Raw genomic sequence first — 23,261 nt, 5'->3', positions numbered from 1 at the left:
ACCGCTAATCCTTCTGGGTCGCGGTGGGGTGCTGGAGCCTATCCCAGCTGTCATTGGGCGGAAGGCAGGATACACCCTGGACAGGTTGCCAGTCCATCGCAGGGCAGACAGACAGACAGACATACATACACATTCACACCTAGGGGCAATTTTAGCATGTCCAATTGGCCTGACTGGACTGTGGGAGGAAACCGGAGTACCCGGAGGAAACCCACGCAGACACAGGGAGAACATGCAAACTCCACACAGAAATGACCCTGGTCGCCTGGCTGGGAAGCGAACCCAGGCCATTCTTGCTGTGAGGCAACAGCGCTACCCACTGCGCCACCCACTGCGCCACCGTGCTGCCCATATTAAAGCAAAGCAAAGCAAAGCAAAGCAAAGCAAAGCAAAGCAAAGCAAAGCAAAGCAAAGCAAAGCAAAGCTTAATTTAGTTCTTCTCATTATTATTATTACTTCCTGGTTCAGATCTTACCTGACTGATCGCTTTCAGTTTGTGAATGTAAACGGCAAATCATCTGTTCTTACAAGAGTAATGCTCTGTTTTAGGCTCTGTTTTAGGACCTCTATTATTCACATTATTTAAGCTACCACTGGGTACCATTATCATAAACATGGCATCAGTTTCCACTGCTATGCTGGTGACACACAATTCTATATATTGACCAAACCAGATGATAAACTTCAACGTAATACGATTAAGGCCTGTGTGAAAGAAATAAAAGACTTGATCTCGAATAACTTCCTCCTACTCAACTCAGATAGAACAGAGGTTATTCTTCTTGGTCCAAAAGCTGCTAGAAACTAATTTAATGCCAGTAGAGTCACACACACACACATATCTATGTTGGTCATTGTAAGGGTCGTCCACTGTGACATCATTTGTGGCAGATAGATTTGTACACACTGTTCCCACATATGATGAATTTCTGTGTCAAGTTTTATAGTTTAACATTTATTTAATAATACATGTTTACAGATTTTTGAGTGTAGAATATTAATAAGAAGAAAAATATGAACAGTAGGCTGCTAAACCAACTGAATAATAAGAAGAGGATAACAAAGAAAAGTAAGTAGGATTTGTCAAGCCAATTTAATAAATACAATGCACTGAGATCCGAGAGACATGAAAATAGTCAATAGAGACATGAAAATAGTCAATAATTTGGGATTCAGCCACATCCATGCTGAACAAACAGTGGACTATTTGGCTGTAGAAGCTAGAATTCCAAAACTTACATAGCTCACTGTTTAGGCAGTATGGAGCCGTATGAGATTTAGCCTGGGTTTGTGTCAGGTGTAATACCCGCCATCGCCACCAGAGGTCAGCTTCACCTGAATACTGACGTACTTCCTAGTTTCACTCTGACCCCTCTCATCTGCAGCTCATTTACCTACATATTTAAGAACCTTCAGTAACACTGGCTCACTGCGGAGTATTGCCAGTTTATCTGCATACCAAGCCTTGTTCCTGCTAGACTGTTGATGTTTTTCGGATTACCTTGACCCTTTTCTGAACTCTTGGACTCTGCTTTTGATCTCCCCTTTTGGTACTTTTGCTATTTTGTGAACTTTTCTGGTTTTTGACTTTTGGACTGTGTTGGCTCTGATTCTGGCTTTGTGTGTTTGAGTAAATGGGTATCATGGATTCCAATCTGCCTGGAGAGTTTTCCTTACAGTTTGATGATACGTCTGACTGAAACACAGACATTTGAAGCATGTAAACCAACCAAGCGACAATCTTTAGACTTTTATACTGCAGTTTTACAGTTAATCATATTGTAGGTACATCGATTCAAGCCTATGAAATCAATGATGGTGTTTTTTAGCATGTTTGCTAGCTGTTTGCTAGCTGATCAGCCTAGTTCTAGTTAAGAAAATAAGTTTCAGCCCCTCAGTTTAAATAAAAACAGGTTCTTACTTCATCAGTACACTCAGTGGTCTATGTCAGCAGCATTACAGTCAAGGATAATTGCATTAACAGCACAAGATCTTTTTGTGACATGGTGAAATAAAACAGAGTTCAGCTGATATGAGGTGGTCAGCCTGCGTTTATGATTTATTTTACAATGGCTTTGAAGGGACTGAAAGTATCCATTTTATTTAACATTAAGTAACACAGATAAATAACTGTGTCATCACTGGTTTATCCATCTACTCAGGCTTTAGCAGGAAGCTCAGTGTTTGTAAAGAAGCCCTTTTGTTAAGTCCCTTTTTGCAATTCGTCATCATGAATGAGCTTAGTTGCTACATGCTATGCAATGATTTAATGAAGTTCATAAACAAGTGTGATAGTGATTCTTTTCATTTAGTGGGTATTCTAAAGTAATTTAATAAGTATTCTAAATGTATAAATTAATAAATTAAATGTAAATTAATTGTATTTGAATTGTTGCCTTTTCAGAATGTAACTGAATTCAGATACTTAATTTGTGTATTCTGAATATGCATTTTGATTACTTGTGTTTCATAATTGCAGAACAGAGTAACATTATCACCCTCTGAAACATGCATTTCTCCTGCAATTGGCACAACTGTCTGGGCTGATGTGTCTCCTGGAAAGGGAACAATATTGAAGACAGTGCAATCTTACAAAGCCTTTTAAAAGTGTCTACTATTACATTTAAAATGCAAAACTTTGTTTCACTCACAACAGGATTTTAAAACTATCTTACCTAAAAGCAGTGCTAGGAGAGAAAGGATACACTGCTGTCATGACTCATTTCTTTATCAATTTGCTTGCAGGTTTACTGTGATCCTAACTTATTACTAATATATTGTGTGGATAACTCTCTCATGTTCCTCGTTTCTGGGTAATAATTATTTTTTTGTTCTAAAAACTTTAGTCTTTTCATTTTATTTCGTTATTTATTTTTTAACATTTATTGTTCTTTGTTTCTTCCACTTGGATTATTGTATTCTTCCACTTGGATTATCAAATTCTAGTGTGCACACCACTTAACATGTATCCTGTGTCTGCCACACTCATCACATTTTTTATTTATTACCACATTCATTTTAGAAAGAGTACAGATAACACATTGTGGTTTGGATGTTACTTTGATCTCCTTGTGTTCAAAGCAAACAGAAGGTGTGTGAGTTTTTGTAAAGTGTCTCAGAGACTTTGTATCACTGTGCTCCAACTCTAAGAGCACAGTAGTAGAGAGCTGTATCTGCCAGTATTAGTTCTCTAACTCTGAGCTCAGTGGATGATCTGGATGTAGAAGATGAAAATCTTTTATCTGCAGTATCGACACCGCTATATGATCGAGCACCTTCTGACAATACAAACTGTAGAGCTCTGTTAGGATACTGTCTGTACCAGTACAGCCGGACATATTCACTGTTTGTTTCATAAGAGCATTTCAGTGTAACAGATTCTCCCTCTTTGCTAAGAACATCAGTCTCCTGATCTACTGATGGTCGAATTTGATCAGCACCAAACACACCTGAAAGAAAAAGAACTTTTAAAATTGTAACAAACTTTAATTTTTCAAAGATTCTTGAACACATCTTCACAGTGAGTACCTGATGTGATGATGAGAATGATGAGGAGGTTTCTCTTCATTGTGAATATGATCTGATGGAGTCAGTAGTGTGTTTAAGCTCTCAGTGCTAATGCTGATCTGTGTGTTAGCGTGAATCTCTCTGAAGTGAGTGCAGTTATGAGAAACTACAACAGGAAACAGGAAACTCCTGCTCTGGGCAGCTGCTCCACTGTGCTTTCTGTCTTTGTTTAGAGTAAAAGCATGAATAAAAGTGGAACCACAAGCATGAACCTAAAACAAATGATTAATGAATGCAATGAATGCAATGAAAATTAAAATGAAAAAAAATGTTAAACTATTAAATCAATGAAGGTCTTAAATGTTTGAGTACTAAATGCTCTTCTGGTTTGGCAAATTTCATATTAATCTTTCACGTTGTTTCTATATCCAGCCACTGACACTTTCATTTTACTGCATTAAACACAATATTCACTTTAACAAACAGAATGTAAGGTAGAATCTCTTGATTAAAATATGAAATCTATTGTGCCAAAGCAAAATGCTCAATAATGACATTAAACATAGTTGGGACAAGAATATATCAGCTATTTTTTGTCACTTCTTTGTGTGTGGGATTGAATACTGAATGTGTGATGTGTAAGATGTTTGTAACAAAGTTAACAGGTACATTTGTGTGCCATTTTAGAATTGCGTGTTTGTTTATGATCGTTAAATGTGATAATGTCAAAGTGGCTCTCTAGATATAGTAGTCACACACACATACTCACACAACTTCTGGATAGCCAAAATAAATAAAATGGACGCTTACATGTCTTTTTAACTTATCTTCATAATTGAATAATTGTATTTATGTATGATATTGTGAAACAGTATAAAATTGCCTTGAACAGTTCAACACTGCTAACAGTAAACCATACATTCATCAGATGATAACCTTACCTTAAAATGTGCAGTTTGTTTTCTATTTGTTCCAGCAGCAGGTGTTAGCAGTGTCTTTATCTGAGTTTGTGGTTCACTGATATCATGGTGTAGTAAGGAAATAACTTTTTGTACAGACTCTCATGGAAAATATCAAAATAATGAAATAAAACGGATGGAGTTACAGTGCCTTTGCAAAGTTTCAAGCTACACTGAAAGTCAATCCACATTTTCTAACTAAATAAAAATAAGTCCATATTAAGATGTTTATCTGCAGCCATCTTAACCCTCCTGTTATCCTCAAATTTACAAAAATTCATTAACACCTTTTATCCTTGGGGTCAATTTGACACCAGCAATTTAAACCTCAGAGAAATATAAAAATTCTGGTGGGAATCCTGTTTTCCCCTCGCCCATGTGGTGTGGTGGTTCTTGCACTGCTACAGGTGTGGTTATGTTAGCTTAGGTATGTTGCAGGTGTGGTTATGTTAGTTTAGGCATGTTACAGGTGTGGTTATGTTAGCTTAGGCATGTTACAGGTGTGGTTATGTTAGATTAGGTATGTTACAGGTGTGGTTATGTTAGCTTAGGCATGTTACAGGTGTGGTTATGTTAGGTTAGGTATGTTACAGGTGGGAGTAGTTACGATGTACAGGTGGGTTAGGTTAGGTATGTTACAGGTGTGGTTATGTTAGATTAGGTATGTTACAGGTGTGGTTATGTTAGCTTAGGTATGTTACAGGTGTGGTTACGTTAGGTTAGGTATGTTACAGGTGTGGTTATGCTAGGTTAGGTATGTTACAGGTATGGTTATGTTAGTTTAGGCATGCAACAGGTGTGGTTATGTTAGGTTAGGTATGTTACAGGTGTGGTTATGTTAGATTAGATATGTTACAAGTGTGGTTATGTTAGGTTAAGTGTGTTACAGGTGTGGTTATATTACATTAGGTATGTTACAGGTATGATCATGTTCGTTTAGGTATGTTACAGGTGTGTTTATGTTAGGTTAGGTATGTTACAGGTGTGGTTAGGTTAGGTACGTTACAGGTGTGATCATGTTAGTTTAGGTATGTTACAGGTGTGATTATGTTAGGTTAGGTGTGTTACAGGTTTGATTATGTTAGGTTAGGTGTGTTACAGGTTTGATTATGTTAGGCTAAGTGTGTTACAGGTGTGGTTATGTTAGGTTAGGGCCCTAAAACAGAGCGAAGTTTTTTTGAAGTTTCTAAAATTGTGTGTTATTTTGACCCCAGTATCATCCAAAACAACCACTGATGCATACAAAATGTGTACAGGACATTGAAAACAGGACATATCCTGATGTGAATTTAATGTTTACCCAATTGTCCCCATTAAATTAAGAAAAGTCATTAAATAAGAATAAAAAAAGATGGTAAACACTGAATGTGATCAAAAGATAATAGGAGTGTTAATGAAAATGAAACAAACTTCACCAGTGTTCAAACCCTGAACATGAATATTTTTGTTTCTTGTTTGTCTTAGCAGATTCACAGCAAGTTGATTATGTTGGTTGGATGGTGCTAAACTGCAGTTTTCAGTATTGCCACAGATTATGAATGGGATCAAAGTCAGGACTAGGCCCTCAAATACATATTTTGACACATGTAACTGTTGCTTTGGCCTTGTGCTTGGAATCATTGACTTGCTGAAAGGTGAATTCTTAGGTTCTTATTTTCATAAACAGAAAGTACTGTAAGAGAAAATAGGAACCTAACAAACTGAAGCTTTGCTGAAAATATACCTTTCAACAGGACAATGTTTATTAATTATACTCAAACCAGGAATTAACAGTGATTATTACACAGAAAGAGCTGGTAATATTCTGTAGAGAACTGTACAGACTGGCTCAAGTTGCAGCCTCTGAAATAAACACTCAACATCTGACTCTAGTTATAATAAGGCTGTTAAATCTTTTGCTTGTGCTGATATAAAATGTGTTGTCAAAAGCTGTTTAGTTTTTAGTCAAATCAGTTGTGTTCATGAAGTATTACTTAGAATCAGCTAGGTGTTTCACCAGTGTCTGCAAATTGTATAAATAACTTTAACCCTTATTTTTTCAGTAGATGCAAAGTATGCTATACATGTTTAAATAACTTTTAGAGTGTAAACATATACAGTGAAAGTATACAAAAATAGAAAAAGAAAAATCTCAAAATGACAAAAAACCAAACTGAATATGAAAGACTTTCAGGTCTTCCATTTTAATGTACTTGTAGTTTTAATCAACATCAGTGTAGTAAAGAGTCCACATGAAGACTGAGCCACTACAGAGTAATATGTTGATATTTCATTAGATGATTGCCATGGACAACGGTCTAGTCTTTACATTTCAACAATTCTAAATAGCACTATGACAACACACACACCTATAAATAAAATGTAAATTGTGATGTCACACTGGACTAGTGTAATGTCACAACCTCCTAAGCTCAGAATCTTACCAATTCATTCATTCATATAATAACTGCAGATATATTCAGCTTATGTTCTGTGAAATATCATTAAATCTTCAAAAGTTCATCCTGAATTCAGCTGCTGCACAGGTACAGAGGAAAAAGACACAGCTCTCTGAAATCTCTTTGTGCTATAAAAAAAGAGCAAGGAAGAATGATAGAGGTGCAGAACAGTAACACTCCAACAGGAAAGTAGAATAGGGCCAGTAAACTGGATCAACAGAATAACTCACAGACAGAGGAAAGCTGTTATGCCAGGTCAGCCCATTGTCCAGTCCACTGCACAATGTGAACACCCACACTGCACATTTAACGGTTATAACATTTCTGCAAGTAAAATTAACCCAGTTTGAGGTTGAGGGGGAATTTTCAAATAGAGATTTACAATGAATATGAACTATTTTTATCAGCTCTTTGTGTGTGGGATTTGATTCTGAATGTGTGATGAGTAAGATGATTGTAACAGGTGCATACACCGATCAGGCATAATATTATGACCACCTCCTTGTTTCTACACTCATTGTCCACTTCATCGGCTCCACTTACTAGGATCATTCTCAGCACTGCAGTAACACTGATGTGGTGGTGCTGTATTAGTGTGTGTTGTGCTGGTCTGAGTGGATCATAGTGAATTCTCTATCTACAACAACAACAACAGCAATAATAATAATAATAATAATAATAATAATAATAATAATAATTTTTATTTAAATAACAAGTGTATTCACTTCCATTTTTGTCATATATTTCTTCAAACAGCCATTACATATAGAGTAGAATAACAAATAATGCACTGTGGTTCAGATGTTGCACTGATCTGCTTGTGTTCAAAGGAAGAAGGTCTATGAGTTTTTGTAAAGCTTCTTAGAGACTTTGTATCACTGAGAGTAGAGAGCTGTATCTGACAGTCTAACTTCTCTAACAATGAGCTCAGTGGAATATCTGCATGTAGTAGACTCAAATATATGATCTGATGTATGCCCATAAGAATGCCGTTGTTGGGCACCTTTATACAGTAATACTGGAATCAGTAATGTGTTTAAGTTCTCTAATGCTGATCTGTGTGTTTGTGTGAATCTCTCTAAAGTGAGTGCAGTTATAAGAAACTGCAACAGGAAACATAAACCAAAAAAGGTAAAAATTTATAACAAAAAAGAATGAACCAAAAAGGTCATTTTCTTTGTTGTAGTAGCAGATTGTTTATGAGAATTTGTCTTAGTTGAGGTAACCGTAGATAAATTCATCATGTCAGGAAAATCCACTGCCATGAGGATTTTCACCCGTGTTCCTGCTTTTCCACAGGAAGTTACCAACGTCTCTCCATCTTTAACTTTATGTATTTATTTTGTTTCTGTCTGTGGTTCTAAAAAAGGTGTGTATGAAGTAGTAAATAGCTCTAAATAGCTGTGCATGCTAATTGCAGTATAGAGAAAATCTCACATGAGTTGATGAATCTGTCAGTCTGTTAATGATAGGATGATGATATGTGGTGTATTTTCATGGTACACAGTTGTTTTTCATGGCTATTTGAAATCACATTTGAACACCACAGTATATCTGAACCTGACTGCCAGAACTGAGCTTAATGCACTGATCTTTCATGTAACCAGATCTAAATGTAATTGAGCTAAACACAGCATCTTTTTGGACTGTGGGAGGAAACTCATGCAGACACGGGGAGAACATGCAAACTCAAAACAGAAAGGACCCTGGTCACCATGCCACCCAACAAGCGTACAATATACATTAAAATATGTACACATACACATGATAGATTTTTCTTTTAAGAATATTCTTAAAAGCAAATAATTGTATAATTGAAAATAATTGTACAACTATATTGTTTTTTTTCATATTTCTCTTCGGTAGCATCCTATCTATGGGGATTATTTTATCAAGTCCAAAGACCAACCTGAGGGTCCATAATATAAATATTTTGTATATTTACCAAAGACACTAATTAAAGCTTTGCTCTTGAAATGACCTAGCTAGCTAAGAGATGTTAATCTTACTGTTTCTCTGTCTGTTTGTTTACTGTTGAATATCTGTCTTAACCTCATCATTTAAATCTGCACAATGTAAGATTTGTTTTGTTAAAACTGATAGAAGTAGCATTACTGAGTCAGGAGAAAAAAGGGCTAACCTATGTCATCTGTTCTGTGGTGAAACCCTGTAAGTGATGGCTCCATCATCAGATGATCATGAGTCTGATCCCTGGTGATACTATAGCTGTCTGTGACCAGGAGTCAAAGAGATCACAACTGGTTTCACTCTCTCTGTGTGGGTAGGATGGCCCTCTGTCACTCTGCATGATGGGTTGGTGGGTTCTGAAGTACAAATGATATTACAAAATGTCCTACTGCTTTGTGTGGAATTACACATTTCCATGAGAGAGGTCTACAAATCTCAAAGCTTTACTTAGTATAGCTTTAAGCAGAAGTCTGATCTGGATTTAGGCATGATGGGTCTAAATATTTTGTAATACTTATTTTAATGCTCTCTGAGACAAAACAAAAGTGACTTCAGGCAGGTAAGAGTCACAGCAAATGTAGGTCATTAACTACTTGTAACAGCAACAGCGATTCCATTGGTAGTCCAGTGGAATTGGTAGGTTTTTAAACCACCATTTTCATGGAACAATGGTCAACAAGTTACACATTGTATACAAACAAAAAATACATGATCAAGTGCAGAGCTCCATTCCACACAGTGTTTTTGTACAGTGTAGCTGGGTTTCCTGTCACTGTGGGCGTCAGGGCACAGTAGTACAGAGCAGAGTCTGGTACTGAAGCAGAGGAGATTATCAGATTCATAACTGTGCTGTTTTTATCAGCCACAGCAGATAACCGTGCCACCGAATCAGCTTTAACAGGATCTCCAGATTCAGTGAAGGTAAGGAGGAATTCTGGTTTGGATCTGGAATATTGACGATACCAAAACAGGTTGTATGGAGAAACATGGTAGTTGCAGGAGAGAGTAACACTCTCACCATCTCTGGCATGTTTAACAGACCAGTGAGATGTTATCACATTTTCAAAAGAGTCACCTGTCAGAAAAGAAAATGGAAATGCTAATGTTAAGAAATTCTGAAGATAATGTGAATAAAAAACAGGAGTTTAAAGTATCTCTTACCTGTTAATACTGAAAGAATCAGAAAAGCACAGAAGAACATGATGGTTAAAGAAAATGACAGCAAGAGGAAAAGTCAGAAATGAGGTCTGTCTTATGATTTCTTCATGACTTAAGCACACAGCTCCACCTTCTGACACACTCTGAGGTTTCCACATCTGTTACAACTGTGAGAAAGCTACGACCCCCCGGGTGTTTGAGACCCTATGATTCGATGTACATATCACACTAGGAACAGTGAATTAGAATGATTATTTATCCATCTTCATAGAGAGCAAATACATCAGTCCTATAGGTCTTACACTCTTAACAATGTGGTTCATCAAGGGTTCATTTGTAAGGACAATGGTTTTATATAGAAACATGAACACTCAAAGAACCATTGGCATGCTGACATGGTTCTTTTCAAGGTGAAATCGTTCTTTAGATTTATGGAGAATGTGTTGTATATGGTTCTATATGGAACTCTTTTGAAAGTGGCTCTATATAGTACCAAAAATGGTTCTTTCTATTGTTACAAACTTGACATTGTAACAATTGAAGAACGCTTTTTGGTGCTATACAGCCCCATTTTCAGAAAGGTTATATATCGAACCCTATACAACATTTAATAATACAGTTAATCAATACAGGATATTCCAGTAACCCAACTTTGCTACTGACTGAGGCTCCAGCAGTTGTACAGCACTACCAGGATCGCTGAACTGGAGCTGGTCTGTACTTCCTCCTTTGGGACCCCCAGTCACAGGTGGGCTTTGAAAGGAGAGAACATATTTGATCTCACCATCTCATGTCCATAATACAACAGTCAGCTGGTTAACTGTAATTTTAAACTACCTTAATTATCCACTTAATCTCATTAATCCCTGTTTAAAAATAAATGATTGTCATTTAGCTGGAGACCCCTGTGAACCAGCTATATCTCGAATAGCCAAGTATAATTCTGGTCCATGCATGCCTAAAGAAATTTCCTTTTGAAGAAATTTGTCATTATTCTGTATTTCATAATGCATTGACTCTCCTTTGATTACAATCTATAATGCAGTTTGCAGTTAAATCATTTTGTGGTCTCTCAGAAAAGTGTGTGGATAATGAATTCTGTAATGAAAACTGTGTTTTTCATTTAATCAAAAACTACATACAGAATGTACAGAGGGGAATCATAAAACTCCATCTCTGAAATGTGGGACTTGTATCTGATGTTTTTATTTTCAACAAGTTCAACTAAGTTCAGGTAGACACAAATCTGTCCAGGGCCAGGGAGGAAACCCCTGAAGTGTTCAGGGTCAGGAATGAAGAGATGAATGATCTAATAAAATAATTGTTGCAGTTCCCCACAACAATCAGTTGACAGTCATTATAAGCAAGTAACATATCTGTGAATAAGAAAAGCAGACGAGAGTCACTTGCTCTTCAGTAAATGTCTTGGCGACATGGCATCAAAGGTTCTCTCTAAAAGCTCTTTTGTACAGTTATATGAAAGTGTGCTTAGACAGTCCTCTAGAATGTTCTGTTTACACTTACCAGAGGAGACCATTGTTGTAGGAAATGTTGTGTGAGTGGAGTGAGTTTTTGCACAGTGTAGTTGAGTTTCCTGTAACTGTGGGCACCAGAGCACAGTAGTACAGTGCAGAGTCTGATACTACAGCATGAGAGATGTTCAGATCCACACGTTTCATTTGTCTGTTTGCCGCTGCTGTCAGACGAAGAGCAGGGTCAGATTTATTATTGTACTCGTTGAAAAAAAGGAGGAATTCTGGTGTGGATCCAGGATACTGACGATACCACTGGAAGGTGTTTCCTGTAGCTGCACTGTAGTTACAGGAGAGGGTGACATCTGCTCCCTCTGAAACATGCTTTTCAGAGAAGAGTGGCTGCATTCCATCTGCAGCAGTACTTTCTATAAAGAAAGAAAAAAAAAGTAAAGAGGGAAGATTTTTTTAATGAAAGAAAGATTTTTAATTACATTTTAACTGTGAAATTTCTCTTCAGTCACTAGTTTTTGTTCTGAATTCAGTAAAATCCTTCTTGATTATAACTGCACTTCTAAATTACTCACCTTTAAGCTGAATTAAGATCACCAAGACACAGAGCAACATCATGACTGATCTTCAGAGAGACAAAGTGATTCAGAGTGTCAGTACTGACTTTCCTCTTCAAAGAAGTCAAAATGTTGATCTAACAGAGACTCATTCACTCATTTTACTGGAGCTCCACCTTCTGGTGTTGTAAAAATGTGATGGGAAGTCATTTTTTCAGAAGTATACTGAAGTTTTTCATAAAGAGTTGAAGCTTACTGTTAATGAAATTTTTACATGAGTGTAACTTATTAGACATTTGTTCTAGGTTGTTTAACATGTTTCAGTGTTAGTAAGGATGTGCAGATGTGTTATAGATTCCTAAGCTGTTGATGGATGTTGTTGATATATGGCTTCCACAGAGTTTTAAACCAGAGGTGCATAACTCCAGTCCTGGAGGGCTGGTATCCAGCACAGTTTGGAAGTGTGTTTGAGCATGTTAATCACTAAACTGCCCTCCAACTGCAATGGTGGATTCAGCGATGAACAGTGTTTATTGACCACAGTTTGTAAAAGGATTCCCAAGTCCACATGTGGTGATGTCCCTCACAGAAACACACCAATTTTTTGTTTATGTATTTATTTAACAGTGCCATTTTTTTTATTTTTCTCAAGATTCCTAGTGTTAAATTGCCCCGTACCATTTCTATTCTGTAATATTTCTATTTGTATATATGCCTGTAGGTAGGTTTTTTTTATATATATATATATATATTCCTCTTTTTATATTGTATCACCCTGATTATTATAACTGTCCTGTGTTGTGTGACTGCTACTGGCCGCTAAATTTTATTTGTATTTTACCTACTGTCCCAAGATATTTTAGAATTGAGTTTGTATTACATTCTTAGTATTTTGTGTGTCCAGCCTTTGCCTTTAGCACAACTTATTTTCTTTTTAATAGATTAGAAATCTGTGGGGAGGTCTTTTCACACATTCAAAATGCAGTCTTAGATGTTGATTGCATTTTGTGTTTATTACAATCCAAATAATCCCAATTAAAAATTTAGACTTATCAGATTCAACAACCTTACTCCTCTTTGCATCATGCTCATCATGTCCAGTTTTGGTCTTCTAGCACAAATTCTCTTAATTTGGTTATATTACTTCTCTCAATAAAGGCTTCATGACAGTTACACATCATCTTAGACCCGTAACATCTCATAGCGGAAGGTATGGTAGAAGGTAGGCTGAAAGATGACATGATTCAATAAAGATAGCAGCCACATCACTTTTGCCTTCAACAGCAGTTGATAAATATTTGGGGACTGAAGACACCAAACAATCCAGTTTTGAATGCAGAATATTTCACGTTTCTATTCTCAAACCTAGAGGGTCTATAATTGTGTGTTTTGGTCTTCCTCAGATTCTTCACCTCATTTTGGTTTAGCTCAGTGAAGTGCTATCTAACCATTCCTGTCCCCACACAGTCCATGTGCATGCAGTACTGCACAGTTTTAGATGTTCCAATCATCACAATAAGTATGAGACAAACATGAAGTTATTAAGTAATTAATAATGTCCTGTATATATTTACATAAATACACATTTTTTCTTCTGTTGAAAAATAGATCATTTGGACACAAAGGACTAATATTGCTTATGAAACTAAACTGTATCCTTATTCACTTGAGACAAACTTTAATGTGAATGTCTTTAAACTGTCCGTGTTAATTGTTTGTGTTACATAAAAAAATCCTACACTGGTTCTTAAATATGATTGAAACAGTTCTTCTCTGTCCTTCCACTTTAGACTGAACAAAAGTATTCAGTAAAAACTAAATGACTCTCCTGTGGACAATTTCCCTCATTACATCTGTGTCAGAACATTACCTACATATACAGGCTTTAATTTATATCAGAACTGTGTTCCTAAAGATGAGTTTTATCAGTACTCCAGAGAAATGTAATATCACAAGCTCATTCCTCTTAATAGGCGCTGGGATAGGCACAGGCACCCCTGCAACCTGTTGTGAAAATGTGTGTGTGAACGTGTGTATTCTGGTCTGTTTCCCCTTTCCTTTGGACTATTGTCTCTTGGTGTTCTTCGTGGCTGATTTATCTGTTAATGTTAAATTTGTGTTCGTGAGAAAGAGAAATCGTGGATAGATTGTGATTTCAGCCCTTGAAAAGGGGATGTCTGTGGACAAAATGTAGTAAATATGTTTATGCAACATTAACTAGAGAAACAAGAAAATCCACAAGTTTATGCATCAATCAGTCTGGTAGTGGTGTTACGATGACAAGAAGCATATATTCACGGCTTTTCAGTGAAAATTTGGTACATTACAGTATTATCTGAACTAGTCTAATGCATGAAATGGCATTAATACTTTACATTTCCTCATTATAAAACTTCATTCCCACTTCATTGCCACTTATGGCTGGGTGTTTTGGGTGATAAACCACTCTCAACTTAGCCGTGACATTGACGCGAGAAAAAAATGCAGAAAGACTGCTGTGCATGATGCACTCATAACAACACCACACACACTACCATTACCATACCAGTGTCACTGCTGTGCTGGCAATGCTTCACCATATTGCATGTCTAGTCAGCAATGGTCGTATGGTGGTTTCTTACCACTGAGAGATCCAACCACTTTGGATGGTGAATTCTAGAGGTTCAAAGAGAAGTTATGAAATACTGACAAACACTCTTGTTTCTGTGTTCTTCATTTTATGGTGTTTATCCGTAATCATTAAATCAGGAAATGTTTGAACAATTCTTGTTTAATGTGTAATTTACATTTTATTATATGATTTAAATTACATGCCCTATGATGAAAATATTAATTGTGTTGTCAGCTACAGTAATTATAACTATACACTCAAGTTATGCCCTACAGTGTGTACAATCCTGTACTATTCTATAAAGACATCCCTTTTCAAATGCTTTGGATCTTTTCAATAATACATACTGTTTCAGCAAAGTTTATTGAAGACACAGTTCACTGGATGTTGAGCAGATATCTGATCCTTTCAAGCTGAAATGTCAATTGTCCACTGAGTTGAAGTTAATAGATTCAGGAAGTGCTATTTTACAGTAATGACTGTAACTCAGTGTTGTTGGTGAACACATATGACAACTATTCACTGTTACTCATTCCTTAGTCCTCCATAGGGTTTAATTCATGTATTTTACATGAATGGTAGTGACGTTTTTGTGATGGAATATTGAATATATCCATATATTTGAATAATAATATTATTAACACAAACAAAATTAGAATATTCATTTCAATGTCTGATACTATCAACAAGAAAAATAATTTATACCCTGTTGGAGAGTTCCACACACACTGCTGCTATAAATGTTACATGCATCTCTTATCATCAGTGTGAGCTGAGCTGAGCTAAAGGTTTTTGTTGGAGTTGTGAGTGTTATGTAGTCACAGTGGGCTGCAGAGCGCAGTAATACACAGCAGAGTCACTCACACTCAGCTTCTGGATCATCAGTGGAGCTGTTCTTGTGCTGGAATTGAGATTGGAGTGAAATCTCTCTCTGAACTCTGCTGCTGTATCTCCAGCTCCAAATGTACGTTTCAGTAAAATATATTTTGGAGAGTGGTGATCTTCCTGTTGGTACCACAGCAGAATTGGATTTGTGCTTGTGGTGTTATATTCACAATCTAAAGTTACTGTTTCTCTTTCAGATGCCCACTGCTGTCTTCTTGGCTGGAAAACTGTGTCCTTTCCTCGACATTCTGTGGTATAGAAATATGTTAGTGTTTCCAAAACTGCAGTATCTGACACGAACAGTAAAGCAGTACTTTATTAATGGAGATTATACATTACCTAAACAACATGCAAAAAATATTAACAGAGTCCTCAGAAAATGTGTCCTGGTAAAGCAGTTCATCATGCAAAACCCATCAACAGCAAACCATGCAAGCTGCTCTCTGTCTGTCTGCATTTAGGGTTAGTCTTTACTGGGACACAGATTCTTGTTTTCTCTCTGAAAGGATAGAACAGGCTAGATCTGTGATATGTGTTGATATATCTCCCCCTGTTGGTGTATTGGCAGTAAGTTTGGATGTATGAGAAATGCTAAAAAGTGCAGAATACAATAACTTAAACATTTAAACAAATGGGTGATGGGAGTTTAGGGAATTAATGACAGTAGAGTTAATTCACTTTACTGTGTGCTGCTGTGTGCGTGAATGAAGTGATTATCCCTTTACTAACAGTAGTTAAAGCCTGAATGATCCTCAAGCTCGAAAACCCATGTTAGTTTTGCTTTCAGTTTACAGTTGTACTAAGTTATTCATAATTGTGTGGCCGGCTAATTAAATGAAAGGAAATGAAGATTACTGTCAGAATGTTTTGATATACCCCCAGTGTTATTCAACATACCCCATGGAGTAGACTGATACAAACTAAATGCACAATTCATCAACTGAAACAAGTATAAGCTGTAACATAAATAAAACATTGCTTCCAGTACTCACAGATTGCTGGAAAATAAAACAATTTAGAAAAAAAATTTAGAAAACAAAAATAGTGTTTTATATTGAAGAACATATTTTGTTTAGGTTTATATGCACTGGGGTGACTTATTATGCGGAAGAGTGGGTCTTTAGAACTGGAGCTGAGGACCAAGTTTTTTTACACACTTCTATAACCTTAGAAAAGCTCCTTTAGTTTGCACTGAAGTCTCTATAGTTACTGAATAGCAAGCCTATTTATTATGTAATAAGCCTGGAATGTTAAGGGGTTAAAACACTTTGATCCAGATAAAGAGCTTGATAATTACCTGATGATCTGGATCAGGTGTGCTGTGTAAGGGAAAAGACACTGTGCAGGACAGTAGATGCCCAGGGCTGGAGCTTAGGAACACTGATGAACATCATGACATTTGGGGGTCTTTATTCAGACTAGAGGAATGTACCATCCTCTTGGGAGCAGTGTTGGCAAGATTACTGGAGCAGAGATTGCTTGTTAAATTCTGTCTCATTTCTAAGCTACAGCCTGAGTCTGAAAGCAAATCAGATGGAGGAGAGTGAAGAGCAGCCAGTGCTGGATGGCTGATTTCAAAAATAGCAAAGGAGCTACAGTGCTTATTGGGTTTCACCAACTGAAGTCAAAGTTTAGTACTTTTTTTTTTTTTTAATCTGCATCCATAAGGAGGGACCTTTTTTGTTGCCCAGAGTTAGAGAACATTCACTGACCAGTGTAGGCCAATTAAGAGATAGCTTGGAAAAAATTTTAAAGGTTCAATACCTCTGTGTGTAACTCCACCAACCTGTGAGTTACATCACATAGACACATAATATTATCTGTCAGATTTTTAATTCATTTCTGTCTGCCACTCTGAAAGGGTGTGTATGTAGGCACAATGTAGTAAACAGCTCATGTAATACATTAATATTAATACTAACCCACTGGAACCCACAAACTTGCCTGCACATCAAAGTCAATGTTTCTTTAGGTTTTGCTATTTTTGTGATAATACAGTGTAGAAATATGGGTCAAACTTTTCCTAAATCTGTAGAGTCGCCCTTTTCATTCCATCTTATCACAAGATTGTACATGCCCCACAACCAGAGTTATGAGGCTATGAAGAGGATTTGAGAAACACGTCATCTGCTTCTCACTGTGTGTAACTGGTGGATTTATGTGGTATTCAAAGTTGATCACATGAGTGAATTCGGCTTAGCGCACTGATATTGCCAGTCACCAGATCTAAATCTAACTGAACTAAACACAAGCACTGAAGATATACTGAGACCCTTCAACGCATTATTGAGTCCTGATACATTCAGGCTGTTCTGAGTTCAAAATAAATTTAATTATTTGAATGGCACCCCAAATAATCTTATGTAATTATTGTTAAATAACTCTTTAAGAAACATTAAGTAGTAGAGCTGTAGATGTAAGTGAGTATAAAGTGAGAATAAAAGAAGAGTTTTTCTGGTGTTTTTCCTCTCTTTTAAAGGTTAATTTACGCCTGTCTTTAAAATCTTAAATTAGTCGAGGCACAGCTGGTGCATATGACACTCGAACAGTCATTTGCACTTTCATGTCTTTAACAGCAACAGTAAATCAGTACAGTTTTATTGACATAGTGCTGACAAAACCAATCACCATATAATCCATCTTTGTTTTTTACAGTACTGTGAAACTGTTTATTTGTATGATAAAAGACACTTTCTACATGTAGCGCCCCTTTCCCTTTAAAATGATCATTTAAAGTTACACACTGGTAATAAGGACGGGGCCCTGGGCTCGGTAAATATACTACCTTAGCTATAACGCCCACCAGCGATGGTGGTTGTTTATTTCTGTGCGTCACTGACAAATGTGTCCTAAACAGATTAACAGCACAATCAGTTAGACTACAGCATCAATTAGGATTTCACACATTTACACCATTTTAAAATGTCCCAGCTTGCACATATTTATTGATATTTCCTTGAAAAACAAAATATGTATTACTTTGAGAGTTTAGCTAAGACTCTTTCCTCGAAAAATTAAATATTTAGTTCTCTGATTACTTCAGTCTCTGTATATGAACTCCAGTTCACAGTGTGCTGGACTACATGCAGTTATGAACTTAGCATTGAAGCACAGGTTCTTCTCTCCAGAACGTAGAATATTCCCAAACACGTGCACAGTGCAAGTATGTACAAAAATAACCAAAAGTCCCAAACTTCAAGTTTCTCTGGCTGCAGTGGGAGTGTGTACTTCTGATACCTATGAGCACTCGGTAATAAAAACTCAGTTTGTGCCGGTGTTGTATCCGATTCAGTTCCCACTGGAAATCATGTTCCCTTTGAGAAATCAGGTCCTCGGGCACGCGCATTCAGGAAACAGAAACCAACGCCAGGCAACGCTGGAATTACGGGAGGCTAAAGGGTCCAAAAAGCGTCTTTCCACCGGCGGAGAGCAATACGAAAGTATTTCCCAGTAAAATGCTACCAAAATCGGTCTTTTGTACGATTTATTTCTGTTCACTGTGATATAACTGTTTCTGAAATGTCAGTTCTGTGTCTGTTGTGTTTATTAACCACCGCTCGTGAAAATAAAAATATAGTCATCACGATAGCTTCATGGTTACTATTATTAAGAACATTACACGTTTTGTTGCAGTGTATAACACAAACATATTACTCGACTCTATGTTTATGTGGTACAGACTTCACCATGCTACAAAGTGTAATTAACAGGACCATATGTAGACGAGTGAATAGCCTCATCCAAATGTGTTCCCCCTACCAAATATAACTCAAGAAGTATCCGTTATAAAAACGTATATACGGACTCTATTATTCTCCTAATTTAGTGTTACGCCAGGGTGATTACTGTGGAGCAGTGGGAAATATTTTTTGAATTAAATGCCTTTTCCACAGCTGTTCCAGCAAATAAAGCTCAGGGAAGGGGTCTCCTCAACACCAACCACAGGTATGAAATACTTATGGTCATACTAAGCCATGCTACACCAATTATTTATGAGAACCTGTACACAAAGGGTTCAGTAAGGGGAATCCATTTCGAATGGGACAAATACCTCATCTGTATCTCTCACCATTCACAAACACAGCCTTGAAATACCTAAAATATTACTCCATTATAGGTCAGAGGGGCTTTGTAAACAGCATATATATGACAGACATTGCTTGTTTACCAGTGTAACACAAATATTATTTTTCTGGCACTGATGATTCAGTGTTTCAGTATAAAAGGAGTTCTTCCAAACGGTTGACTCCAGTGTAACTTTTTCGTAATATGATGGAAAACACTGATTCAAACATATGTATGACCTTAAATGACCTGGAAAAACACAAAATGATTGTTTTATTAAAGACAGAACAAAATTCTTTTCACACAACATAAATCATAGTATTTAGCAGAGTTATTCCATCATTTTATTTGTTCCACATTTCTGTTTGTTAACAATATTTGTACAAAACCAATGTTGAAAATAACACTATAAAGGAAAAAAAGTGACAACCACTCAAGAAAACACAAAGGAAACCACTGATTTACTGTAATAGAAATCTACAGAAATTACACACATGCACATGCTATGCATGTATATTGTCCCTCCAGCTCAGGGTTATTGACGCAGCCTGTGTGGAACCACCTTTCATATTTATCACAGGCAATCTGTGTAAAACAAAAAGAAAAGGTGTCTGCTTTTTTCAAGTTTATGTAATAAAAATAGTAGTGGACAAAGTGCAAAACTCATGTATTTGAGGGAAAATAGAAAATCTAAACTTTATATTCATATTTATATTAATACTCATGTTAATACTAGAGTTTAATCCCAAATGTACATCCTTAATCAATATTAAGTTATTATTCATTAATTTCCATCATTTTGCTTAACAATTGTGATTAAAAAGATCTGAATGGCTACAGACACAGACAATGAATTCCATTCTTCATGTCTGCATCAACAAAGGTCTCCTTAATGGAACTTTAACTCTATTAGAAATATAGATTTTGTTTTGTACTTTGTCGATCACTACAAAGAAGCATTTGAAAATATTATAGTACTCTTATGAAGTAATAAATGCATGTACACCCATAATGTAATAATTACCCAGAGAATTTCTGCAGATGACTCTTGATGTAATTCTGTCTCTCTACAGAAATGGCATAAGTTGCTAAGGTCATCTAGTAATTCAACCATAGGGTTAGTAGAGTAAGTAGTCTAATTTACACATGAACCCAACATATTCCCCTTTCCCATTTACAATTGTGAAGATGCTTATGTGCTCATAAGCTGCAAAGTCTTAAGAGGGTTCTCGAACTACATGAAACATCATTCTATTGTTCCAGCAATGAGAATTATTACTTCTTGCCAACATATTGTGTAAAACAAATATATTTGTACTGGTTAGCAGTTTAATTATGAGTCTGAAATGCTCCCTAAATGTGGGACTGAACTATGTACTACTGGTATCCTTGCTGATATGAACCTCTTACCAGATTCACAAATCAAAGTGGTTGCTATGTCCCACCTCATTCTTTTCACGGATTCCTGATCAGCTGAGAAACTGACCATCACCATCACATCAGTGTCACCGCAGTGCTGAAAATGATGCACCACCCAAATAGTACCTTGAGTAAAAGGATAAACAAATTATGCAGAAAAACAGACAGACTACAATCTCTAATACACTGTCTGCAGTCACATGGTTCCCATGATGCAGAAAAAAAGAGATAGAGGGCAGGAAGGGGAAAAAATGAATGAACTACATGGAGTCAAGCCTGTACTGTGCTAGTTTAGACGAGAGAAATGCAACAAACAGAAAATTATAACATATGTTGGGTGTGATCCTTATATTATGAAGAGAAGTGCTTTTTTAACTGAATTAAAAGACTTGCCTTCTACTGAGGTAGCAAATATAAGCAACTAGTATGTTCATCTGTCTTTTGTTTAACTGTTAACCCTGATTTAAGTGTAAGTAGTGTTGCTTGTAGCACACTCACAGATTAACTGCACAAAATATATTTTTGCTGGAATTTTTGATCAATTTCTTGCATTTGCTCCTTTTAGTTTCTCAGTTAGAATTAATTTAGCAACCATAAACAACATAAACCATAGGCTTTTAGAGAGCTTGTGACAGTGTCTCCTATGAAAATAACTACCTGGCCTCCAGTTTGTGTCACAGCGAGGCAGTGACAATGTCAAATGCAAACAGGCTTAAATAGTCGAAGATAGGTTCATAAAAAAAATGTCAGTGGGCATATATGTAGACCATAAATGGGACAGAGAAAGAGAAGCAGACAGAGCATGAACATCTGACCTCTACCCAGTAATGTGCAAAACCTCTGCTCTTAACAGATGTGGGGGTCTCTGGTCATTTTTTGTCACCTGCAGCTTGTGATTGTGGATTATTCATGGCTGCATCTAAAATGAAGAAAAAAAGTAAGCAAACTGAGTAAAACCCTCACCAGATAAATGACAGACTATGAATGATCATAGAAGAACAGCAGGCAGGAAATAAATCTATAAAGAAACAATAAAAAAGGGGATGTGTATGAAATAGCACATAAAAAGAAGGGTGTGACTATGAATTAAAAATGCTGTTTTCCCAGCAGTACTCAACATTCGAAGTCCTAATGCTTTTAAACAACAGCTTTGGCCAAATAAAGAAAAAAATCAAAGCAGGTGAGCTGTTGTTTAAAATACATAATGTTGTGCTAAAAGAGTAAAATACGTAAAGAAATATATACTAAGATTACGAAGAGCAACACTATAATCATTACTATGAATACACGTACCTGGGACAAACTGCAAGTCCTTATTAGTCGAGAACCAGAAGCAGGAGGTGGATGGCTGTAGGAAGAGGACCCCTTTTGTCAACTTTAATAACTGAAACAGATATATTTATCATATTTATGTCTACTAACCGCATTTCTATAAACACACAAGCCTCCCAAATCCAGTTAAGGCACTGCTTCCAAACCTGAGAAATACCTGTTTAGACAGGGCTTGTTTTCTAGCCTCTGCTTGTAAGCCAAGAGCAGGGTGGACACAGTATACAATTCCTGTATTTGCTTAAAAGTAGATAAAATATTACTTGAGCAAAAGTAGTAGATCAATATTTGTACTTGCTTTTAAACTACTTAAGTATCAGAAGTAAGAGAATTAAGCTATTAAATTAATTCTATACTTTTGACGAACGCTTTCTGATGAGGAGACCTGTGTGGCTACAGACACGAACAGTTGCCTCTAATGCCTGTAGCCACACAGGCCTCCTTAACAGAAAATATTAAAAACAACAGAACTGCAATAATTCTCAGTACTTTTATTTATGATAATTTGATGAAATACATTTGAAGTCAACCTGAAATCAAATTGGAACTTTTGTTAGTTCATATTTACTTTGGGTATCACCACTGTCATTAATTCATCACATGATAAAATCCTTATTTTACCATAATCTTAAATTTAATCCAAAAATTAAAATCAATATATAAAATCACTAATATCTTTTCAGTGCATTAAGATTTCAGATTTAAGACAGTAAAACCAAGTACTTTTGTACTTTAACTTATGTAAAAAATATAAATAGAACACTTCTACTTACAAATTCAGAAGTTTTGTACTTTGTTATTTCCTGGCAAGGAGGCTCCTGTAGCTTAAAATGTGGTGGGTTAATAGGGAGAGTAGAAGTAAAAGAGGAAAAAAAAAGACA

The 23,261-nt window shown here is 36.3% G+C and overlaps 2 gene segments (V, D, J or C); both read right to left on the bottom strand.

The window, feature by feature from the left end:
* Positions 1 to 9,035: 9,035 nt before the first annotated feature.
* On the bottom strand, positions 9,036 to 10,256 carry LOC118801122. The segment is given in 2 exon segments: positions 9,036 to 9,947; positions 10,034 to 10,256. Coding segments are annotated over 2 exon segments (435 nt in total).
* A 397-nt stretch (positions 10,257 to 10,653) lies between these two features.
* Positions 10,654 to 12,170, bottom strand: LOC118801120. The segment is given in 3 exon segments: positions 10,654 to 10,783; positions 11,555 to 11,930; positions 12,090 to 12,170. Coding segments are annotated over 3 exon segments (549 nt in total).
* Positions 12,171 to 23,261: the final 11,091 nt, after the last annotated feature.

The sequence above is a fragment of the Colossoma macropomum genome, unplaced genomic scaffold (genome assembly GCF_904425465.1).
Source record: "Colossoma macropomum unplaced genomic scaffold, Colossoma_macropomum, whole genome shotgun sequence".
NCBI classification, from domain to species: Eukaryota; Metazoa; Chordata; class Actinopteri; order Characiformes; family Serrasalmidae; genus Colossoma; species Colossoma macropomum.
The sequence above is the reverse complement of the archived record's forward strand: the minus strand, read 5'-3'. Positions and strand labels throughout refer to the sequence as shown.